The sequence below is a fragment of the Solea senegalensis genome, linkage group LG11 (genome assembly GCF_019176455.1).
Source record: "Solea senegalensis isolate Sse05_10M linkage group LG11, IFAPA_SoseM_1, whole genome shotgun sequence".
Taxonomy (NCBI): domain Eukaryota; kingdom Metazoa; phylum Chordata; class Actinopteri; order Pleuronectiformes; family Soleidae; genus Solea; species Solea senegalensis.
This window is the reverse complement of record NC_058031.1, coordinates 13,755,395-13,774,928: the sequence shown is the minus strand read 5'-3', so window position 1 is coordinate 13,774,928 and position 19,534 is coordinate 13,755,395. Positions and strand designations below refer to the sequence as shown.

At 43.8% G+C, this 19,534-nt stretch overlaps 1 protein-coding gene across 3 annotated transcripts in view; it reads right to left on the bottom strand.

Moving 5' to 3' along the window:
* Positions 1-990: 990 nt before the first annotated feature.
* The window catches only part of casz1 (castor zinc finger 1), a 61,290-nt gene continuing 42,746 nt past the window's right edge, over positions 991-19,534 (bottom strand). For 2 of the 3 annotated variants that reach the window (XM_044038566.1, XM_044038568.1), the window contains exons 6-18: positions 18,359-18,523; positions 16,504-16,676; positions 14,793-15,658; positions 11,505-11,637; positions 11,027-11,090; positions 9,904-10,061; positions 9,527-9,649; positions 9,099-9,419; positions 8,804-9,002; positions 7,851-8,022; positions 6,258-6,406; positions 5,177-5,411; positions 991-3,239 (exon numbers count right to left, since the gene is read on the bottom strand). In XM_044038566.1, coding sequence (XP_043894501.1) covers positions 1,978-3,239; positions 5,177-5,411; positions 6,258-6,406; positions 7,851-8,022; positions 8,804-9,002; positions 9,099-9,419; positions 9,527-9,649; positions 9,904-10,061; positions 11,027-11,090; positions 11,505-11,637; positions 14,793-15,658; positions 16,504-16,676; positions 18,359-18,523 — 4,020 coding nt within the window. In that variant the 3' untranslated portion in view covers positions 991-1,977. Of the gene's footprint in view, positions 3,240-4,021; positions 4,381-5,176; positions 5,412-6,257; positions 6,407-7,850; positions 8,023-8,803; positions 9,003-9,098; positions 9,420-9,526; positions 9,650-9,903; positions 10,062-11,026; positions 11,091-11,504; positions 11,638-14,792; positions 15,659-16,503; positions 16,677-18,358; positions 18,524-19,534 lie in introns of all 3 variants that reach the window. The other variant, XM_044038567.1, reaches the window with a different exon arrangement.

Here is a 19,534-nt window from a genome sequence, read left to right as displayed (position 1 = left end):
AATGAATCTGTTCATCAAAGAGCATTTTGTTCATATATAGTTATTTTATACAGAGGAAAATACTGTACAACCTTTTTTTTTGTCTCAAAACAATATCTGGAGGAATATCATCTACACACAATATTACTCCCTAAATAGTCATCATTTATTTCCAATGCCAACGTCAGGAGATAATTCAAGATCAGTGTGTCCACTCCTTGGCAATACATATTTGCTCAATGTAATGATTTATAATTTAGCACTACAGTAAAAAGAGCATGAACGGCTTAAGAATTCTTTTTAAATCACAGTCCATATTAGTGTTTCTTGTCAGGACACTGTTTTTCCGGTGTACCCGTTTCCTTTTTCTTTTCTCTCTCTCTCTCAAAAATGTCCAATCACAGATGCAAAATAAAACCCAGTCTTTAAATAAATCACAGAACAACAGTTCTTTGTCACACTAACATCTATTTGTGCATTAAAGCAAAAGTGAACTAAAACATTTTTATTTATTTTTTTAAAGCAAAGTCCCTGTTGAAAGATATATATGTCATCAGTTTGTTTTTTTCTTGTTTTTGTTTTTTTTTCAGACGGTAAAAATGAACCTAAAAAGTGCAATAACACCCTAGAAATTTTCTCATTGGAAGGTCACATAAATATTAAATAAAAACCGTTATAACAGGAGCTCAACCACAGCCATAGTGAATGGAAAAACAGAATGCCGTCGAGACATCTTTTTCGGTCTGTACATTTTCGACATAAAATACACAACCTGACGCTTCCTCTGTCGCTGCGTCTGAGTGACTCATTGTTTCCTCTGGTCAAGCTGAAACTACGCCCACCCCTCCCACCGCCCTCCCACCCGACTTGCCAGCCGTTAATCATGACCTCGCCTGCTCACAGATCGATATGCTTCTGACTAACAACACAACAACAACAAAAAAATGACACTGTAATGCAAAGATTCAAATAAGTAACAAAAATATTATTCTTTTTTTCTTTTATTTTCTCTTCTTTTTTTTTTTTAAATATGCTCACGAGTTTTCTATCGTCACCGGTATCGCCGTGGTCAGCTAAAATAAAAAGTGCACTATCCACACACACACTCAATTCCTCCTCCACAGGGGGTGAGAAATGAACGGGGGGCTGAGCTGTGATTTGGTGCTAGTGGAACATTTTCTAGCAGAATGTCAGAGAGAGAACTGTGGAGACTGGTGACTCGCCGGACGCCCCGACTGCAGCTGAGACTAAGAAAAAAAACAGACAGTTACTGGTCAATTCCACATGTCATTGAGAACAAAGAAAATCACCTGAGAGAGATGGGAACGAGCAAAATGTCACCCCCCCTTTTCTCTCCATCTCTAACAATAAAAATAATAATAATAATAATAATAATAATAATAATATATTAATACAGAAAAAAAAAGATCAAATGTTTGAAACAAATCCTGTTTCCCCTCCTTAGTGATTCACGTCCCTTTTTCTGTGTCCACGGCCCTGTGATTCATGTCACCCGTGCCAGCAATTTTCCTTTTGTATATCGCCGTTCACACACACGCACACACACACACACACACACACTTACATTTATAGTTATATAGAGATTTGTTTTTCTTTTTTCTAACATTTTTTTTTTCCACACACAAAAAGTGAAAAAAATTGAAATAAATAAAAGTCAACCATGCACGCACACAAAAAGACTGATGTGTAGTAAAATGCTTTACATTGCTGCCCCGTGTGTAAAACAGGGCCTAATTCTGTGTGTCTCCGTTCATATTTTTTAATGCATAATTGAATTAATAATATTGGTCATCTTGTAAACATCATAATAAATCATTTTTGGGCCGTCATTTTCTCCACGCTGTTGTTTGTTGTCGTCTGAAGTCTCTAAACATGATAAATGAGGCCACTTTCATTTTTGTTTGTTCATAGTACACAGGGTTTTTCTTCACTTCCTACAGTTACTGTTGATTTATGTTTGTTTTTTTTTGTTTTTTTTCATGGGTCAGTGTCTTGCTTTTCCAGTTGGCAAGTATCAGTGTGGTTAACGGAAGCATCAAAACTCATATCATTGTCCTTTTCAGCATCAGGCTCCGGCATCGAATCATCATTCGAATCAGAGTTGAGGTCCTCCTCTTCCTCGTCCTCGTCTTCATCCTCCTCCTCTGCGTGTGGCCCCTCCTCTGGCGACAAGTCGTCTTCAGCTTCTCCAGATGTTCCCGTCGTGTCATCCTGCGCTGCCGGCAGACCCAGAGTGGGTGTGGAGTTGTGGCCGGATCTCACGACGTCATGGTGGATCTTCTTGCTGAGGTCCAGTGAGTCGCTGAGACCCAAACCGGCTGCATTCTTTAGGAAGAACAGGGAGCTACTGGTGTCAGTGCCCAGGTTGAGGGAGCCGTCCAGGCTGATGGAGGAGGGTGGGTATGGGTGGTTATAGTCAGACCCCATGTCTCCGATTGGGTAGAGCATGGAGGGAGCGCTGCTGTTGATGTGTTGGGACAGCGCATGGAGGCCACCAGGTGAGGAAGTAGGAAGAGCCATGGACACTGGAGGGACCGCCGATATACTTGCTCCCAGGTGGTGAGTGGCCTCTTGTTTGGGCGACACAGACGGTAGCTCCCCCCGCTCCTGCTTTTCATGCTTTCTCTTGTGGGAGTCCATCTGGGACATGCCCACCACCGTGTGCTTACACTCGGGGAAGGTGCAGTGGAAGTGCGAGCACTTGAGCTTATATTTGCAGTCGAGAACCTCACAATCGACGCTGGAGCTGAACTGACAGAAGCCCGCGGCGCTAATCACATCTTGCTTGCCGTGGTGCTTGCGGTGGGCCGTCACCTTGGTGCTGTCGGTGCAGCGGAAACCGCACCGTAGGCAGTGGAAGTGGGTGCTGTTGCCTGAAAACTGGCAGTCGGGGAAGTTGCAGCTGAGTGAGGATTTGAAGCGCTTGAAGTCGTCCAGGACCAGGTTGTCCACGCGGTCGTGGTGCTGTGCATGCTTGTACATGTGGGTTCGGCCGCAGAACTTGTAGCCACAGTTCTCACGTGTGCAGTGGTAGTGGGTCACCTTCAGAGAAAACTGGCAACTTGAGTCCTTGCAGTTCTCATAGAGGTCATAGCGCCGGAAGCCCTCCAGCATCATCCCTTCATCCAGCATCTTGCGTGACGATGCGGTCTTGCGGCGCTTGCCAAATGGTGACATGTCCTCGATGATCCAGAAGCGCTTTTTTGCACCAGTGGCCGTGGGGATGGAGATGGTATTGCCTGGAAGAAAGGAGGAAAACACATTAAAAAACAATCAGTTCACAGAGTAAAACCCACAAACTACGAGCAAATTACATAGCAAGACCCTCGTCTAATGCGCAACCTTACTCAGCCCGAAGTGGTTCATGGCTGAGTAAGCACAGAGAGCAACACATTTTTTATTCCTAATTTCCAGAATGATTAAAGGAGAGAGAAAATGATAGATTGACTTTGGAACATGACACTTTTACAGGGTGTCTCCAGCCTCCAAACAGAGGCGGAGCTGTGGGTCTTAACCGACCCTCTTATCTCCATGTTGTTTTATGAGGGGCACCCACCTTTTGCAACACCCTGCGGTCACTGCTAATGATGTGATCCCTGTTCTGCGAGACAGGAAGCAGTGGGCCTCGATAAAACTTAAAGCGTGATTAAAATGCTGCTGATGCAGCCTTGTTAATGGAAGCTAAACAAGGCCCAGGCTTCACGCGATGTTGTGCCAAATTTACTGCTCTGTCCCTAAATCCTAGCAATGCAGAAAAAACATGAAAGCGGACACACTGGTGCGAGTAAAGTCATTTAGCACGCTTGTTCTGTTTCTGTACCAACTAAGTAAACATGCACCTTTCATCATTTACTTTGCACAACAATTCTCAGTGTTCATGTAGCAAAGTCCTTTTGACATTTTTACTTTTCTTTTCTTCCTACAACAATTCTGCAGAGACAGACTGGATCACACAGTTAAACGCTGCATAGGATTCAATTCAGTGACAGCTGCAGTGTTGGTTTGCGCCGGGGATAAGTACCTGCAGCATCCTGCACTATAGGGACGTCATTTTTAACTGGAGTCGGAGTGGCAATGATGGGGCTGAAAGCTGGTGTGTTGGTTGGCATGACAACACTCCGAGTGGCTCCCAGAGAGGCGCTGAGCAGAGAGTATGACAGACAGGATGGAGAGAGGAGGTATGGGAGCGAGGGGAGATGAGGTCGGAGGAGAGCAGGAGAGAGGGATGGGACCTGGGACTGGAGACCAGGCTGAGGAGCGGAGGTAGGAGGACGTGGTGGTGGTGGTGGAGGAGGAGGAGGGGAAGAAGGAGGTGCATTTTGGGTAGCTTAGGGTCAGCAGGGGTGGTAGGAGCAGAAGTGGTGGCAGGGCAGCCTTGTCCTGGAGAGACAGGTTGACCAGAGAGAGTGAAGGACAGACAAGAGGGGAAAACACACACACACACACACACACACAAACGAGGCCAAATTTGAGCACACACACACACACACACACACACACATTCATACATATACAAAGAGAGATGGGAGGTAAAAGGGGAAGATAAAAGATAAGAGAATGATACAAAATGAGGCCCATTCCACACAAGTAACCCAAACACCAGCCAAATCAACAATGATGAGTGTAGTGGATAAAACTGGCAACACATGGAGGAATGTGAAAATCACAGGCAGGCTCAGATTTAGAAAGAAAAGCAAGTAAGTTTGAAGAAAATGCAAGAAAGTGTCTGCTTTCCTGTCCTTTCTCCCACAATTCCACCCTCTTAAAGTGCTGAAGTAGACATAAAGCCACAGGGATGATCTCTGGCCAAAGGAAAATGTAATAAGCTACATAGAGTGCAATAACTCAAACCACTGATGTACAAAATGGATGTTTTATAAGGATGACCACGCAAACTGCAAAACGATTTTGTCCAACAATTCAGAACAATACAGCATTGTCGTCAACCTTTTATAACATGACTGATTTAAGTCAAACAAACTAAATGATAAAAAAAAAAAACCTGACCAGAGAAGGCGTGAGATGAAAAGATGTTGCTTAAGAACTGAGCAAAGCCCTTTGTATAAATGAGAGATGGGAATATTTCACTTTTTTAGATTTGAAGCTCTCAACATGCTGCCACTTAAACACCCGTCAGGTTGTTGTTTTTTTTGTTTGTTTTTTGACATGGTCTCACCTGCTGGAGAACTATCATTGCCCACTGGTGTGCTTGTACAACTGCGGTCCTGGTTTGAGGACTCAGAGGAGAGGCCCAAGGGGCTGCCTCCTCCTCCCATGTAGTCCATGTAATCATCAGTCTCATCCATGACACTGGAGAAGTTGGATGTGAAGCCACCCTGGTTCGCCATGGACCCAGACACCATGCCAGACGCATGCTGCATCTCATCTGCCCTCTGTCCGAGAGGCATCACCTGGAAAACAAATGAGCGTCACAGTGAGGCCCATTTGAATATATCTTTGAATAAAACATATCATTAACGCAGGTGTTGGCTCTTGGATTGCAACCAAGCGCTGCTCAAAACGTCCAAACTATTTTTGAAAGAATGAAACTCACTTCTGTCATTATATGAAGACTTCTGAACTTCAAAAAAAAAAGAAGAACCCAAACTAGAAGATCCACATATTTAAAATCTACGTAAGGGTACAGGATGTACTGTATAGTCTTGGTTAGGGAATCAAGTACACGCCACTACTACACTGTGAAAAATGTCATTAAAAACAATTGCATAAATGCTCGACAAAAACTAGGTCATCAAGAATGTTACTCACTAATAAGTACAATTACAAGAAAGTAATTCCCATTTTCTCCAATCTTGGTGATTTTTAAACTTGTTTTAAACTTGGGGAAGGACCTTTATTCTTGTGGGGGTTTTTTTCACATAAGTTCTTATTTTTTTTATTTTTTAAGTAGATCATTTTTAAACATTTTATAAATTAAAATTATTAAACAAATATAAATGAAGTAACAATACCTGGGTATTTTTATTTAAAATATTGGCTACTGATTTATTATAAGGGGAAGAAAAAAAAAAACATACATAACCACTAGCTCAAAGTGCATTCCCCTGGTAATCTGTCAGTTAAAGGGTGTGTGAGGTACTTGGCTTTGTTGCGATACATATAATTCAATAAATGTTTCAGCCTGTGTTTTTGTTCACTGACGTGTTCAACCCATATTTTCAGTTAATTACCCTTTGCAGAATGGCATGTTTTATATGCCATGGTGTGTGTGTGTGCGTGTGTGTGCGTGTGCGTACCTGGGATGGGACTCTGTCAAAATTCTTCCCCAACATCCGCCTCATGTGTTTGCGTGCATGTGATGTCATCTGGTGCTTCAGCAGGAAGGAGAACTGGCAACCCTCGCGGATGCAGTGGAAGTGGCTGTTGACTTGGTTATACTTGCAACCTGCGAGAAGAAAACAGCAACAGTTGTAAAGTCTCCGTTTGCAGATTAATCTGTCTTTGGCTGATTGCGAGGCGTCTGAGAACAGCTCGGGTGGTAAATGCAATATTATCCGCATGACGGTGTTATGATTAGATCAAACACAGAGTGAAATATTTTTAGGTTTTTTTAATTTCATGATATACTCTAGCACCGACAAAAGAGGGATCGGGTTTCAAAGTGTTTCGGAGTGCACATGTAGGAGGAATATTAGATCACTCTGGTGTCACACTGAGCAAGTCAAGGCTTCTGTTCACTAAACCTGTGGAGCTCTTTTATTACACTGACATGCTTTATTCAATTAAGAATTTACATAAATAAATTCTCATTTTCAGTGGGCCAATAATGCACACACCCCTGCAAACCAAAGTAAATATACAATTATTACCATATTAAATTCATTTTTCAAAGTATCTCCATTGTCATTTTTCCTTTTGTTCTCCATCGAGCTGCTGTCTGCTTCATATCCTTGTGTTCTTTTCCCGTGTTTTAACTGGTCTGCTCTCTAATTGCTTTATGATTTCAAATTAAATGAATGTTCTGTTTTGTGCCTGTTAATCAAATACCATTATATAAAAGCAGGCAGAAATAATTGAAAGAGTAACATGCTGGGCAGGTGCTAGCATGTCAGTAACCATGGCGCCCGGTTTAAGAGCACAACATGTCTGTGTCATCAAACAGCTTTTGCACACACAACATTTTAAACACGCAAAGTTGAGCAAATAACAGTAACCCCCATGACATGAAGGGCCTTTTGTGAGACAGGAACCTGGTAACATCATCAGCTGTGTTCAGTTTAATGTTGCTGCCATGGATACTGGCAACCCATCAATTCTTTATGACTGGAGCGCTAGCGATGGTAATCCTTTCTGTTTTTCCCCCAGCCCAAACAATACAGTTGGCAGATCAGGCTGAGGACAAAAAACAGCTGTTTAGGGCCTGTTTTTGTTTGCTTTGTTTCAATGTCCTGAAAAGCTTGTGTAACCGCTGGAAAAAAACCGATCACTTTTAATTCATTTTGCTGCAGTGGCAGTGGTAGCTGTGAGGCGCAGCTTCACAAAACAAACAGGCTAAAACAGACATGCCGGATAATTAACAAACACAAACCTAATTGCTCATTTCTGACAGGGGGCAAAAGTAAGAAGAAAACAACCTGGTTGTGCCCCCCCCACCCCCCACCCCCCCTTTGACATTATTGCTCATACAGTACAAGCAAGACTATACCTTTGGGACTTGACTTGCCATTTTGAAAACGCAACAGCGAACCCTGCGACCAATGTTTTAAACCGCTGTTTGCAAACACGAATCAACCGAGGCCTCTCTCATTTCAAACACTGAGGCGAGAGAAAAAAAAAAGAAAAGAAAAAAAAGTAAAGAGGAAATAAACAAAACTTTCTTTTAATCTTACCCAGCCTCCCACACTCCTCCCTCTTGGTAAAATATTTGAAGCCGTTGGCGGCGCGGCGCTCGGCCTTCTCGTGCTTCTTGATGTGCCACGGCAGCTTGGTGGTGATGTTAGTGACAAAGAAGCAGCCAGGCCGCAGACAGTGATAATGGCCCCTCATTCTGAACTCGCAGTGCTGCAACGGACACACACAATTTACAATTTCCGTGAGTCAAAGGAGACGATTAATATTATTTGAGCTTGTGTGCGCAAAGTTAAAGTAAGCAAGCACTACACAACACAGACTCTCACAGAGCTTTCCTCTCTGGTCTTGTGGAACATCCCATACTTCTAGCATGATTACTTTTTTTTTTTATTATTCCAGGTTTCCATTCAAACATGTCTGTGCAGCACCATCTGCTTGTGAGGCCCAGATCCCAGAGGACTGGGCTAAATAAGATCTACTCAGCTTAGGAGACGGGGCTGTGGGGCTGTGGGGGTGTGTGTGCGTGTGTGTGTGTGTGTGTGTGGGGGGGGGCTTTTTTGTGAGATGGGTGATTTTCGACACATTAATGAATTCATTTAAACGCTTTTCCAAATACGGGCTCATGAGAGCAGGCAGGGGCTGCCATTAAGGTTTCATTTGCCAAGCATTCCCCTGATTTTTGCCCTATTCCAGACAGCCTTGTTTACTGTGCAAGTGACAATGATTTATTGGGTAATATCAGCTAAATTGGCCTTTTCTGAGAGGAGAACGCGGCAGTCAAAATGACATCATTGACATATAAACAGGCATTACTGGGGTGAGTCGACTGTCTTTTTCAGCAGAGATGGAAGACAGGGAGCAGCGCGTGTGAAAGCCTTGAGTCAAATAACCTCAAATACTGGTCTAATAGATAGCATACTTCATGCTTAGAAATTCAGGGAGATGACAGTAGGTGATTCAGCTCTTGGCAGAGTTATTGAGTGCCACTCACCTGGTTGGGACAGAGACACTGGAGAGAGTAGTAGGCGAACTGATCGCGAATGTTGACCAAGTTGTTGCTGGGGTTGATGTGGTCCAAACAGTGGGACTCGGCCTTGCCAGAGGTCTTGCACACATACTTGCAATTCCCAAACAAGCAATGGAAGTGGAACTTGTTTGAGTACTTACAGTCGGTAGCTAAACAGGGATCACTGGATCAAAGAAAAAGGGGGAAAAAAAAAAAATACACTTTAATTATAAAAGGACTGTATGCTGTCAACTCTGACACACAAGAAAACGTCACATACTTTTCTTGGAATTGCAGGAAACCAGGTTTGACTTGAGGCTTCGCATTCTCTAAGGAGGTGGTGGCCAGAGGGGAGTTCGCTGGCAGGCTGGGCATTGAGGCCGACATCTGAGGGATCGTGCCAGTCAGCTGCTTCCAGGCAAGAAGGGAGGGAGGAGGAGAGCTGTAGCCACCAGAGGAGGTGAGGTGTGCCACATCCATGGAGGTGTTGTTGGCCATAGACACTGGTGCAGCAGGCTGCAGAGGGGCTCCCTCACTGGACTCCTTGCCCTCGCCAAACTGAGACTCTGACTTGATTTTCAAGGTGGCTCGGAGGTGGAAACTACACAACAAGACGGTAGGTCATTGTTTTAATTCATGCTGATCAATGAAGCTGAAAACTAAAAAAAAATGTTCATTTTCTGATCGGTAAACCTGCGTGACACTCACTTAGCATGTTTTATGGCTCCGTCCACAGTGCTGAAGAGCGCGCCACAGTCTTCCACCACGCAGTGGAAGTGGACTTTGTGAAGGAAGTCACACTGAGCCTCACAGAAGTCGTCCGTGTCAAACCTAATCATTGACAGATAAACTGTAAGTGTGCTGCCTTCTCACACAACAAACACTAACAAGACAACTTTCATTTGACAGTAAATCACTGCAGCTCCATCACACAGTAAGTCAATTACAATTTCCTTGATTTTCAGTGGCCGGGTATGTGAGGAACCGTAACAGAACATACCTTTTATGGGTAAAACATTCTTTAACACTCTGTTTTGACAAGACCAAATTATGTCAATTATGTTCTGTATTTTATTTTTTTTTACCTGCGGAGGTATGTCCTCCAGATCTCAGTGGGTTTTTCTAGAAGGGGCCTCTTCAGCTCTCTGTTCAGATACTGTGCCGCCTCTGAGGGGTCACTGCCCTGCTCCAGCTCTGTCTTCAGGTTCATGGCGTTGAAGAGAGCAGGGTTCACCTGTGACATCTGCAAAACACACAACACGCATGACTTGGTAAAGCATCGAAAAAGACCTAGTGTTTGTTTGTTTTTTGGGTGCAACCATTTTGTAGGTTGACGTAGTGGCTTCAACCAAAACCCCTAAAAGCTGACATGTCTTTGTTCATTGAGTTCTCTTAGGAACAATGATCATCAGTGATCCGATTGAGGCCAGATCACTCCAAATCCAGGTCCCAATGCGTGCCGAATGTGTCCTCACATCCGATTACAATGGACACATGAACACAATCTGTCCTCTGGTTAGTCTTTGAAGACCGCCTTTTCAGCTGGCGTCTTCTGACCAGTTTCACAGCCACGAAATGACATTTTTCTAATGATTCAAACTTTTCGATTCCCTCTCTGTCACCCACACACACAAACATCCTGACTTATCTGTACCATGATCAGATCATTTGTGTTCACAGGAGACCTCGGGAGTCCAAGGTGCATTTTAATAACAGGTGTGAACAGTCGGTGTCAGTCAAATAAGATATATGAGTGAGACGATGTCCATTTTGATCTTCACGGCGACAAAGTGTGCGTCGACATTTCCTGACACCACTATTTAGACTGAGGGGGGAAAAATGAGGGACGCGTCATCCAGTTATTTTCCCCACCTGCCTTTTTAATCAAATAATTTACAAACTCGATAAATAAATGTAGAGCGAGGCGAGGGAAGAAAAAGTATAAAGGAGGAGAGAAAATGGATGGCAAGTTCAAAACAGCTCATCAAAAAACAAACATCTCTATATATCTGGCATGGCATCCAGCTACTGCTTCATTATATTAATTTGTGAGAGGTGCGGGGAAAATTACACTGTATGAAAAATGGCTGGAAAATTTAAATGATACAAACTCATCTTATTAGCGGTGAAACATTAAAAAACAAACAGGCCCCTTCGCGTCTCGCTAATTTGTCTTGGGATGAAAGGCGTTTGATGGATGGATCTTACCTTATTCATAAGCGAGGATAAAAGAGATGTATTCCCTGGTACAGGGTGTCCGTTTGATTCATTACTGGAACAAGGAAAATGAACAATGTTTAGTCAAGATTTGCATGAGAACAGTAAATATTACTATTTATCACACAAGGTGTGCCTGTATAATGAAGAAGAAAAATGCTGTCTTCTTAGGAAATAAGATCTACAGTGAGTTGGAGGGAAGATTGGACTTGAAGGTTTATGTAAACATCCTTCTCACAAAAATGTGTTGAGGATTTTATAATTATGTGCACATATATAAACGGGATATTTGTGATAAATAATATGAATACAACCCTGACTCAGGCTGCCGACACTGTAGAAATCATCTATCAATCACAGAAACCTCATTTTGGTGTTGATTTATTTGGCGAATAAACCGTATTAGCTAATTTTACAGCAGGAACTCATACACAATATTACCCCACTATGTGCAGCACACTGCGTGTACCTGTGGTCTTTCTTGCTCAGGTCCAGGCTGTGCTCCTGCGTGGAGTCCTGGGAGGTCCCACAGTTGCCGTCCACTGGCTCCTGTTTCACTTGAACCAGATTGAACTGGCTGGCTGAAGCCGGCTGCCCATTCCCTGAGGATCAAGCCAGAGGCGCAGAGGAGAGAAGAGACAACAAAGTTATTGCTGGTCAGCATTATTACCGTATGACGAGATCCAATGTGACTTCTGTCCTGGCCCGAAAAGAATACTCTGAGTGATAATTATTGCAAAATTATGTCAGGCTGTCAAGCCTTTTAAATGGTGATTGAGAGGCGGGAGATATGAGGGGAAAAGACTCCTTTTTCTGCAGCACTTGTCACAACTCATTTGCCAGGCTGCCTCTTAACTGGTCATTAAGTAAGATGCTAATGCTGAGGGAAAGTGGCAGTCTCAGATTGGCCGACCCCCTCCCTTCCCACCTTCCCTGCCTCCTTGTTGGCCTGACAACAGACGGCAGCCAATGCCACTGAGCGTACCCACAAGGAACAGGGGTGCTATGTCGGTCAGATTGGAGCTGACAGCCAATCAGATTGGTTCAAATAGCATGACCCCTCTTTCACATTCTCCTCCAAATAGGTATTCAGTGGATGCTGTGAGTGAGGACAGGAGAAGTGAAATTAAATAAATACGCAAATAATGTGGCGTGGAGGGAAAAAAAGAAAGAAAAGAAAACGCTGCGAGGAAGTTTAAGTCTGCCCCGTCTATCCACGAGGGACTGAAATATTAATTTGTCCTGGGGCTATACAGAAAAAGCTGGGCCTCTGTTTGACAATAGGTGGTGTTTTATTTATAAAAAAAATGGAGTGGGAGGCCCCCAGTGGAGCCTCAATGCAAGTCTAGAGAGCACCACCGGCTGTGATCGTTTGGTGAGGGATCAGTTGTTTAGGGATTGAAGCTGGTGCTGAGGGATTGTGACAGGCAAGGTCATGTGCCCTTGGCCCTCAGCCTGGTGAGTCCTCGCTCGTTTTTCTTGCCGAGGAGAAAACAGGACCAGCCTACGTGAGGGGGAAACCGACCAGAGTTCCCCCTGCTACAAGATGACCCAGAGACATATCAGGGAGAATAGGAGTGGAAAAGCCCGTCTTGGGCCTTGTCAGCTGAAAGTGATGAGATGGGGAGGTATCACTGTCAGTGTCACTTCACTCTGACAATGGCTGAGGTTGGAGGGGCTTGGGGGTGGGGCATGGGTGGATCCGAACGAAAAACAGCAGTCAAACAATTTTGCATCTAATTTGAGGTCAGTGAATGCATACCAAGTCTCTGCATAGTGCTCCTCCCCTCCCCCAACGTCACCAAACTTTTACTAGCCAGACGAACCCTGCCTTGTCATTAACAATCTCATCAACATCGCAGACCAAATGAGAGAAGCCACCACTCACTATATGATCTGCACAAATGAAATGCTCTCCTTTCGCTCTACCAGACGATGACTGAGCTTTACAGGTGCATTCAAAAAGCAAAGATCTCTTACTCTGTTGCACACCATAAAGTTATACTTCTTTTTTTTCCCCCCCCAAAAAAGGGGGAACAAATGAGTTTGACTCAAAGCAGCTTCTTTCTGGAAATTATCCAGGAAAAATGTACCACCATGTAATTACTCCGGATAAGATACAGAGCTTGTGAAAGATCATTTGCACTGTGTATCTAATTAGTAAACCCTTCAGATGCTCGAATCTCTGAGAAAAACACTTAGGAATTAAATTAGAGTGGAACATTAATAAGAAAATACTGAGAAATGACTGAAAGCAGAAAGAAGAAAAAATGTGCAATTCACAAGAGCGTTTCACACGTGCACAGAAAATAAACACTGTGTACAATAGCCACAAACACTGTGACTTTTCTCACATATTTTCAAAAGAGAAGCACAAACCACTTCCTCCTATTTAAGCCATAAATGTCCTGTTCACACATTTTATGAAACAAATACGAGAAACAAAACCACAGGTACCTCTCCATCCTGTATCTGCAAGGAAAGTTTGCAGTACAATAAGTGAATGAGGTAAAGGAGCTTATGTGAAACTGGCTTTGCTGTCCAGCAGCGAGATCTGCGCCGCAGCCGCTCAGCTAACTAACAAAAGGGGCGTTGAGCGCACCATTGGTGAAGGCCCCCCACCCTCAGTGGGGGCCTCCACCAGTGTTCAGACTAACGAGGTGGAGCTCAGCCTGACAGCCTGGGCTCAGCTTGGCTCCCCGGAGCAGCTGCCCCATCTCTCTCCCAGGGCCTGTCCTGCTCCAGGAAGACAACCAGGAATTGTAAATCCTTCCCAGTCCCAACATCCGGAGATGCTCCCCCTTACAGCGCCTTTTACAATCCACACCCCACCTGCTCAGGCTCAACACAGGAGGCCCCACTGCTACATTAATGCAAGACTCTGCCGTGCAGTGCATTATCAATTTAATACCTTAACTTCATTTCCAGAAGCTTTGTTTAGAGCAGTATGATAAACAGAGACAAGGCAATTACCTCCAAGAATTATGTGGATTGTGTTTATGCTAAACAGATATTGACATGTTTTTTCTGGGAACAGTTGGTTTCTAGAAATTCAAAAAGTGTGTCTTTGCTGATGCATGGAAGTGTGTCTGACTTCTTGTATCAGTGGAAAAAAAAAACAACCTTACTTTCAGCTCTGGTGCATTGAGTCATTTCTGCCTGAGAGATTTCAGGGTTTTTTATCAGTTTGCATAGAGGATACGAGAGAAAAAAAAAAACATTTTTTGTTCTCGCAATTTCTGAACTTAATTTCATTCCACCTCCATTTGCTTGGAACGGGCACAGACACAGATAAGAGACCGATGATGAGGAAACATGTTCGACACAAGCCCCAGGAGCCCCCGCTCTGAACATCATAAGAGACTTTTACAGGCTCTATTCTCCCCTGTCAGCGCATTTATCTCCAAATGGATTGTGGGTATCTAACAAACGATCAACACAATAACAAGCCCAGAGCAGAGGACCATGCCTCCAGTATGTCCCTTTAAGCCTGAAAGCGGCAGTTTTTTTTTTTTTTGGCCTTTCTTTCCACTGTGAGTTAGTGAGAGAAATGACCTCTGAGTGCACTCTCCCCGCTCTGACTGTGGTCGAGTCAAGTTCACATACAGACAAATGGATGTGGCTTCAATTCTATACGCAGTATACTGTATGTACCACATAATGATAAACTCAACATTACAACTAATGAATGACTGGGTTTAGACAATAATATACAAGAAATAAGACCAGTGGGATCACTGCTTGTGAAGTGACTAACCTGCATCTGGGTTGTTGGAGGGCTTCAGGGCAGCAGCTGCCAGTCTTGCCATCATGGGCGATATCAGGCCTTTACTGGCCGAGATCTTCTCCATGATGGAGGAGGTGGCGAAGGAGGTTGGGGTGGACGCCATGGCTCCATCTGCCCCTGCTGAGGAGCTACCTTGGGTTAGTGAGTCGGTGGGCATAGAGTGGGCCCCAGAGGATGCAATTGACATCAGGCTAGCGGCCGGTGTTGGTGGTTGCAGAGGCAGCCTGGGGGTCATGAGAGGGAAGAAGGGGTTGGAGGCCAGAGCGCTATTGGAGAGGGCAAGGGCCACTGGCATGTTGCTGGGAAGGGCCTGGGACAGCAGGCTGGACATGCGTTGGCCCGCACTGGCCAGTGAGGGTGTAGGCTTGATGGCTGGGCCTGCTGTGCATGAGGAGACTGCAGTGGTGGGCGTGGCCAACAGGTGTGGTACAGTGGTGGACTGTTGGGTCGTAGGCGAGGCACTCAGGCTTGAATTTTTGCTGCTGATGGCTGAGAAATCCATCAGGTCATCATTGCTCGAATCATCCTGGTCATCCTTTGGTGGCAGATAGGCGGAAGAGAGGCCCATGACGCCTGTGGAACGGATGTGCCGGCGCTCGTGTTTGCGCTTGTGGGAGGTCATCTGGCTGGTGGAGGTAAAGGTGAAGCCGCAGCCTGAACGGATGCAGTGGAAGTGGTTGGTGGCTTTGCTGTACACGCAGCCTTCGTACTTGCACTCCTCGTATTTGTAAAACTTCTTGAAGCCGTCTTTGGCATAGGCGTCATCCTTAATGTGGTAGCTCTTGTGCTTCTCAATGTCACACTTGTTTTTGAAGGTGAAGGTGCAGCCTGGGCGCCTGGGAAATGAAAGGGAAATAAGGGGGGAAACATGATTCCACACGAAGCTCTGTTACAAAGTCTCCGCTGTACCTCAGTGCAGTTGGGCGTCATGGAGAGGGTCCGCATGACTCGAATACTTGTCAATGGAGTAATGATAACTGTGAGGTGGTTCCGTGACACAGCAGCAGCTCATTGACACATCACAACCCTCAACCTCTGCCAGAGGGATACATTCCAGCAAGTGGTTATAACCATTGATAAGAGTTCTGGGGTACACACTCTCCAAAATAAGAGCATGAATGCTTGTTGTAGCATGTAGCTCAGTGCACATTAAATATTATGTTATTAATACTACTACTAATACTACTACTACTACTACTAATAATAATAATAATAATAATAATGATACATCATTTTTTCATACATACATAATTTTTAACTGTGATTTTCAGAAACACCACGTAGAAGCCATTTTATATGATATTCACTGATGCTGTAGGACACACTGTCACCAAGGAGGTTATGTTATTGGTTTATGGTTTCAAAAATGAAAGGAAGGATTTTGATGACATTTTCTTGGGGTGCATGTTATGGGCCAAGATAAAAAAATATTAAATTAAACTGTGAAGTAGGGTAGTGTATTGACATTTTTGAAAAATAAGAGGCGGTTTCTCTCGTAAATATTACTATATTCTTCTTTTTCCTTCTATCTCTTTAGTTCTAATGTGAATCTTGTTTGTTCACATGTAAGTGAACATTTTAAACTGATCAAAAAGATAAAACACACACTTTTTACGTATTTATCTGTAATGCACTATGTATAGATATTAGATGAAACATGAACGGCCTTTGACTGAATCACCTGCAGTGGAAGTGCGTAGTCTTCTGCCCATAGAATTGACACCCAACGGTGCCACAGTCCTCAGTGGCTCGAAACCTCTGGAAGCCGTCGTTGATCAGCTGGGCGTTCTTTTTGTGGAAGTTTTCATGGGTCATGACGTCTGAGGTGCTAGTGTACACCTTGCTGCAGCCCACCTACAAGCAGACACAAAGCATGTTAGTGGAAAAAAAAAAAAAAGACGCAGGCCCCAGAGGAGATATGAGAGTTTCAGTTTGCAAGAATGGTTTGTAAAAAGCGAACTTCTGAAACCCGGTGCTTTACAACAAAGCATGTGGGCTGGGAAGTACTGTAAAAGTCAGTGAGGTGGGAGTTGTGTGTGGTGAAGAAAATGGTAGTGGCCTAGAAATGGGTGAAAGAATGCTGTTTTCTCATGTTAACAATTCAACGCGTTCAATGCAATGTGCACCAGGGCAGGTTTCAGCTGAAACTGGTGTAAATTGAAAACAATCTTGTCATTGTGAGAGAAAATATGACTGAAAGAGGCAGTGGTCACAGCAGCAGGCAGCTGAGAATACAGTACCTTCCTGGCAGAGCTGCCTTTTAGAAAATGAAATTCATATTTGGAGTGACTGTCGCCACAAACTTTCAGTCCTACTGAGAACATATTTCAGAGGTGGAGGGGTAGAGGAGAGCAGACAAGAGTAAGATGACTGTCATGGTCTTTAGTTGAAAATCATCTGCTGCTCGGCAGCGCTCAGAGCCAACAGGGGGGGGGGGGAAACAGGTAATGTTTGAATTTGTATATCATCCGTGACACTTACAAACGTACAAACTGGGCAACTTCTCCATATTGAGTCAAACAATGAAAAAAATGTCACTCTGCCCCCCACCCCCCCCACTAAATCAAGAGAGCCGATGCCAACATCTGCAGGTTCTCAGGGACTGTTAAAACAAGGGCTGAAACGTCCTAATAATAATTACACCGTCGGAGGGGTTTAAAAAAGACTGTCTCAAGCCAACCTCTGCTGCGCTAATGCCCTGCCAGCAAGAAGACTCTCGGCACAATGGCACTTTGAAAATAAGCAGATGTATAAAAAAAATTAAACAAATCCAGAAGAGGGAACAATCTTCAACCGACTGCTTGGTACTAAAAGATGAAAAATGTGTAGTTTATATAAACACCTAACAACATTTTATCCATGCCAATTAAGGAGTGAAAGAGAGAGAGCCCTGTGTGTGTGTGTGTGTGTGTGTGTGTGTGTGTGTGTGTGTGTGTGTTCACCCTTTTTTTTCCATTTAATTTTTTCTTTATTTACTTCAGGACCTGTTTTGCCACAACGCTCTTTGAAGACACTTTGGTGTAAACGGAAAAAGTGCGGGGCTTTAATTCCTTTTCACAGATACGAGTAAAGTGTGTAATTCTCAAACATCCTGAGGTAATGTGAGCCTTACAAGTGGCCTCATTTCCCAGATCCAGGCATCATTTATATAATGATACTCCGCAGCTCATTATTTACCTTCCTTTTTTTTTTTTTTTTTTTTTTGGTTTCAAACTTCCGTAAATGTCACTGACACAGAAAGAAAAAAAAAAAAAAAACATTTTAGTAATCCTATCTGGTTTACTGATTTGCAGAATATAAATTGAATGATGAATTAATAACATCATATTAAATGCTTTAAATCAGCATTGAAACGTTGTGGGTTGTTTGCGCTGTATGAAATCCCTTAAGCATGTGTGGTCATATTAGAAGATGCTTATTTGTCCGCTTTCACGTGTGTGTGAGTGTGTTCGTGCGTCTGCTTTCAGGTCTATTGTACGTGTTTGTGGGTTTATTGTGGGCAGGTGGAAGTGGAAGAGAGAGCATGTGTAGTGTACCTGCATGCAATGGTAATGGGTGCTTTTTCCATTGAGGTGGCAGCCGTGGTAGTAGACACTGCAGTCGTCCAGAGGGCTGAAGCGCATGAATCCATGCTGCAGAGAGTTGTCCCTCTTCTTGTGCATGTTGTAGTGCCTGATCACATCCTGCTTACTGGTAAACCGCTGCAAAAGGGGAGGGGGGGGGAAAATGTACAGCAACAGGTTGGTGTTTATTTAAACTGGTCACAGAATCAGCAACAAGTCACTTTATCTCTGTGGAAGCAGCAGCTGCAACATTTAGGAGCCAATTGGCAGTTGGGGAGGGTCGCGCAGGCTGCAATGGAGAGGGCCGGGATGTCTTAAAATATGATGTGTTCTGTGGTTATTGATTTACTTTGCATATATGTCCAAGTTGTGTGCCGTCCAAATGCCACACTAAAGGCTGTGAGACTTTCTGAGCTCAAGATAAGCTCGGAATGAAACTTGAAACATATGAAGCATGTTCTCCATTCACCCCCCATCGCTCCCACCCCCCATCGCCCCACCCCCATCACCCCCAATCCCCCATCCTTACAGGTGGAGTCCCTTCCACCGAAATATTTTTTAATTAAGACGAATCAATTGGCATGCAAGATCACAGTTCTAATGTTTCTGATGCTGGAAAAATTATGTTCCGTACAGATGGTTTCTTAGACGTGCACAGGGGAAAACAGAAGACAACTGAAACAAACAAACAAGCCAACCAAAAAAACACTTCCAATTCACTGAGATATGATTCCATTTTTAATTAAAGCATTAACACTCAGTTTTGACGCAGGCTTCGCCTGTAGTGAGTGTGCTAAAATTACAACGTTAATAAATAAAGAAATAAAGAAATCTCCCCCCACACCCAGGACTAAGGAAGGGAAAACAGAAAAGTCATTCCACAGAGACCTGCAGCAACCGAATCTGCTGTAATTGGACTTAAGCTGATGTTACAGAAACTGTAACGAGAGAGGCACAAATCAATGAGGTATTTCTCTCAATCCATATTTATCTCCAGTTGAGGGAAAAACATCAGAAAGACCTATTCTAAAAAGCAAATAATTGCTGTACAAAGTAGGGTAATTGCTCTGTGTCATGTGTTTCACTCACGCACAAATAAAAAGCTAAGATCTCACACAGCTGTTGCCGCCTGCGCTTGGCCCATTTCCA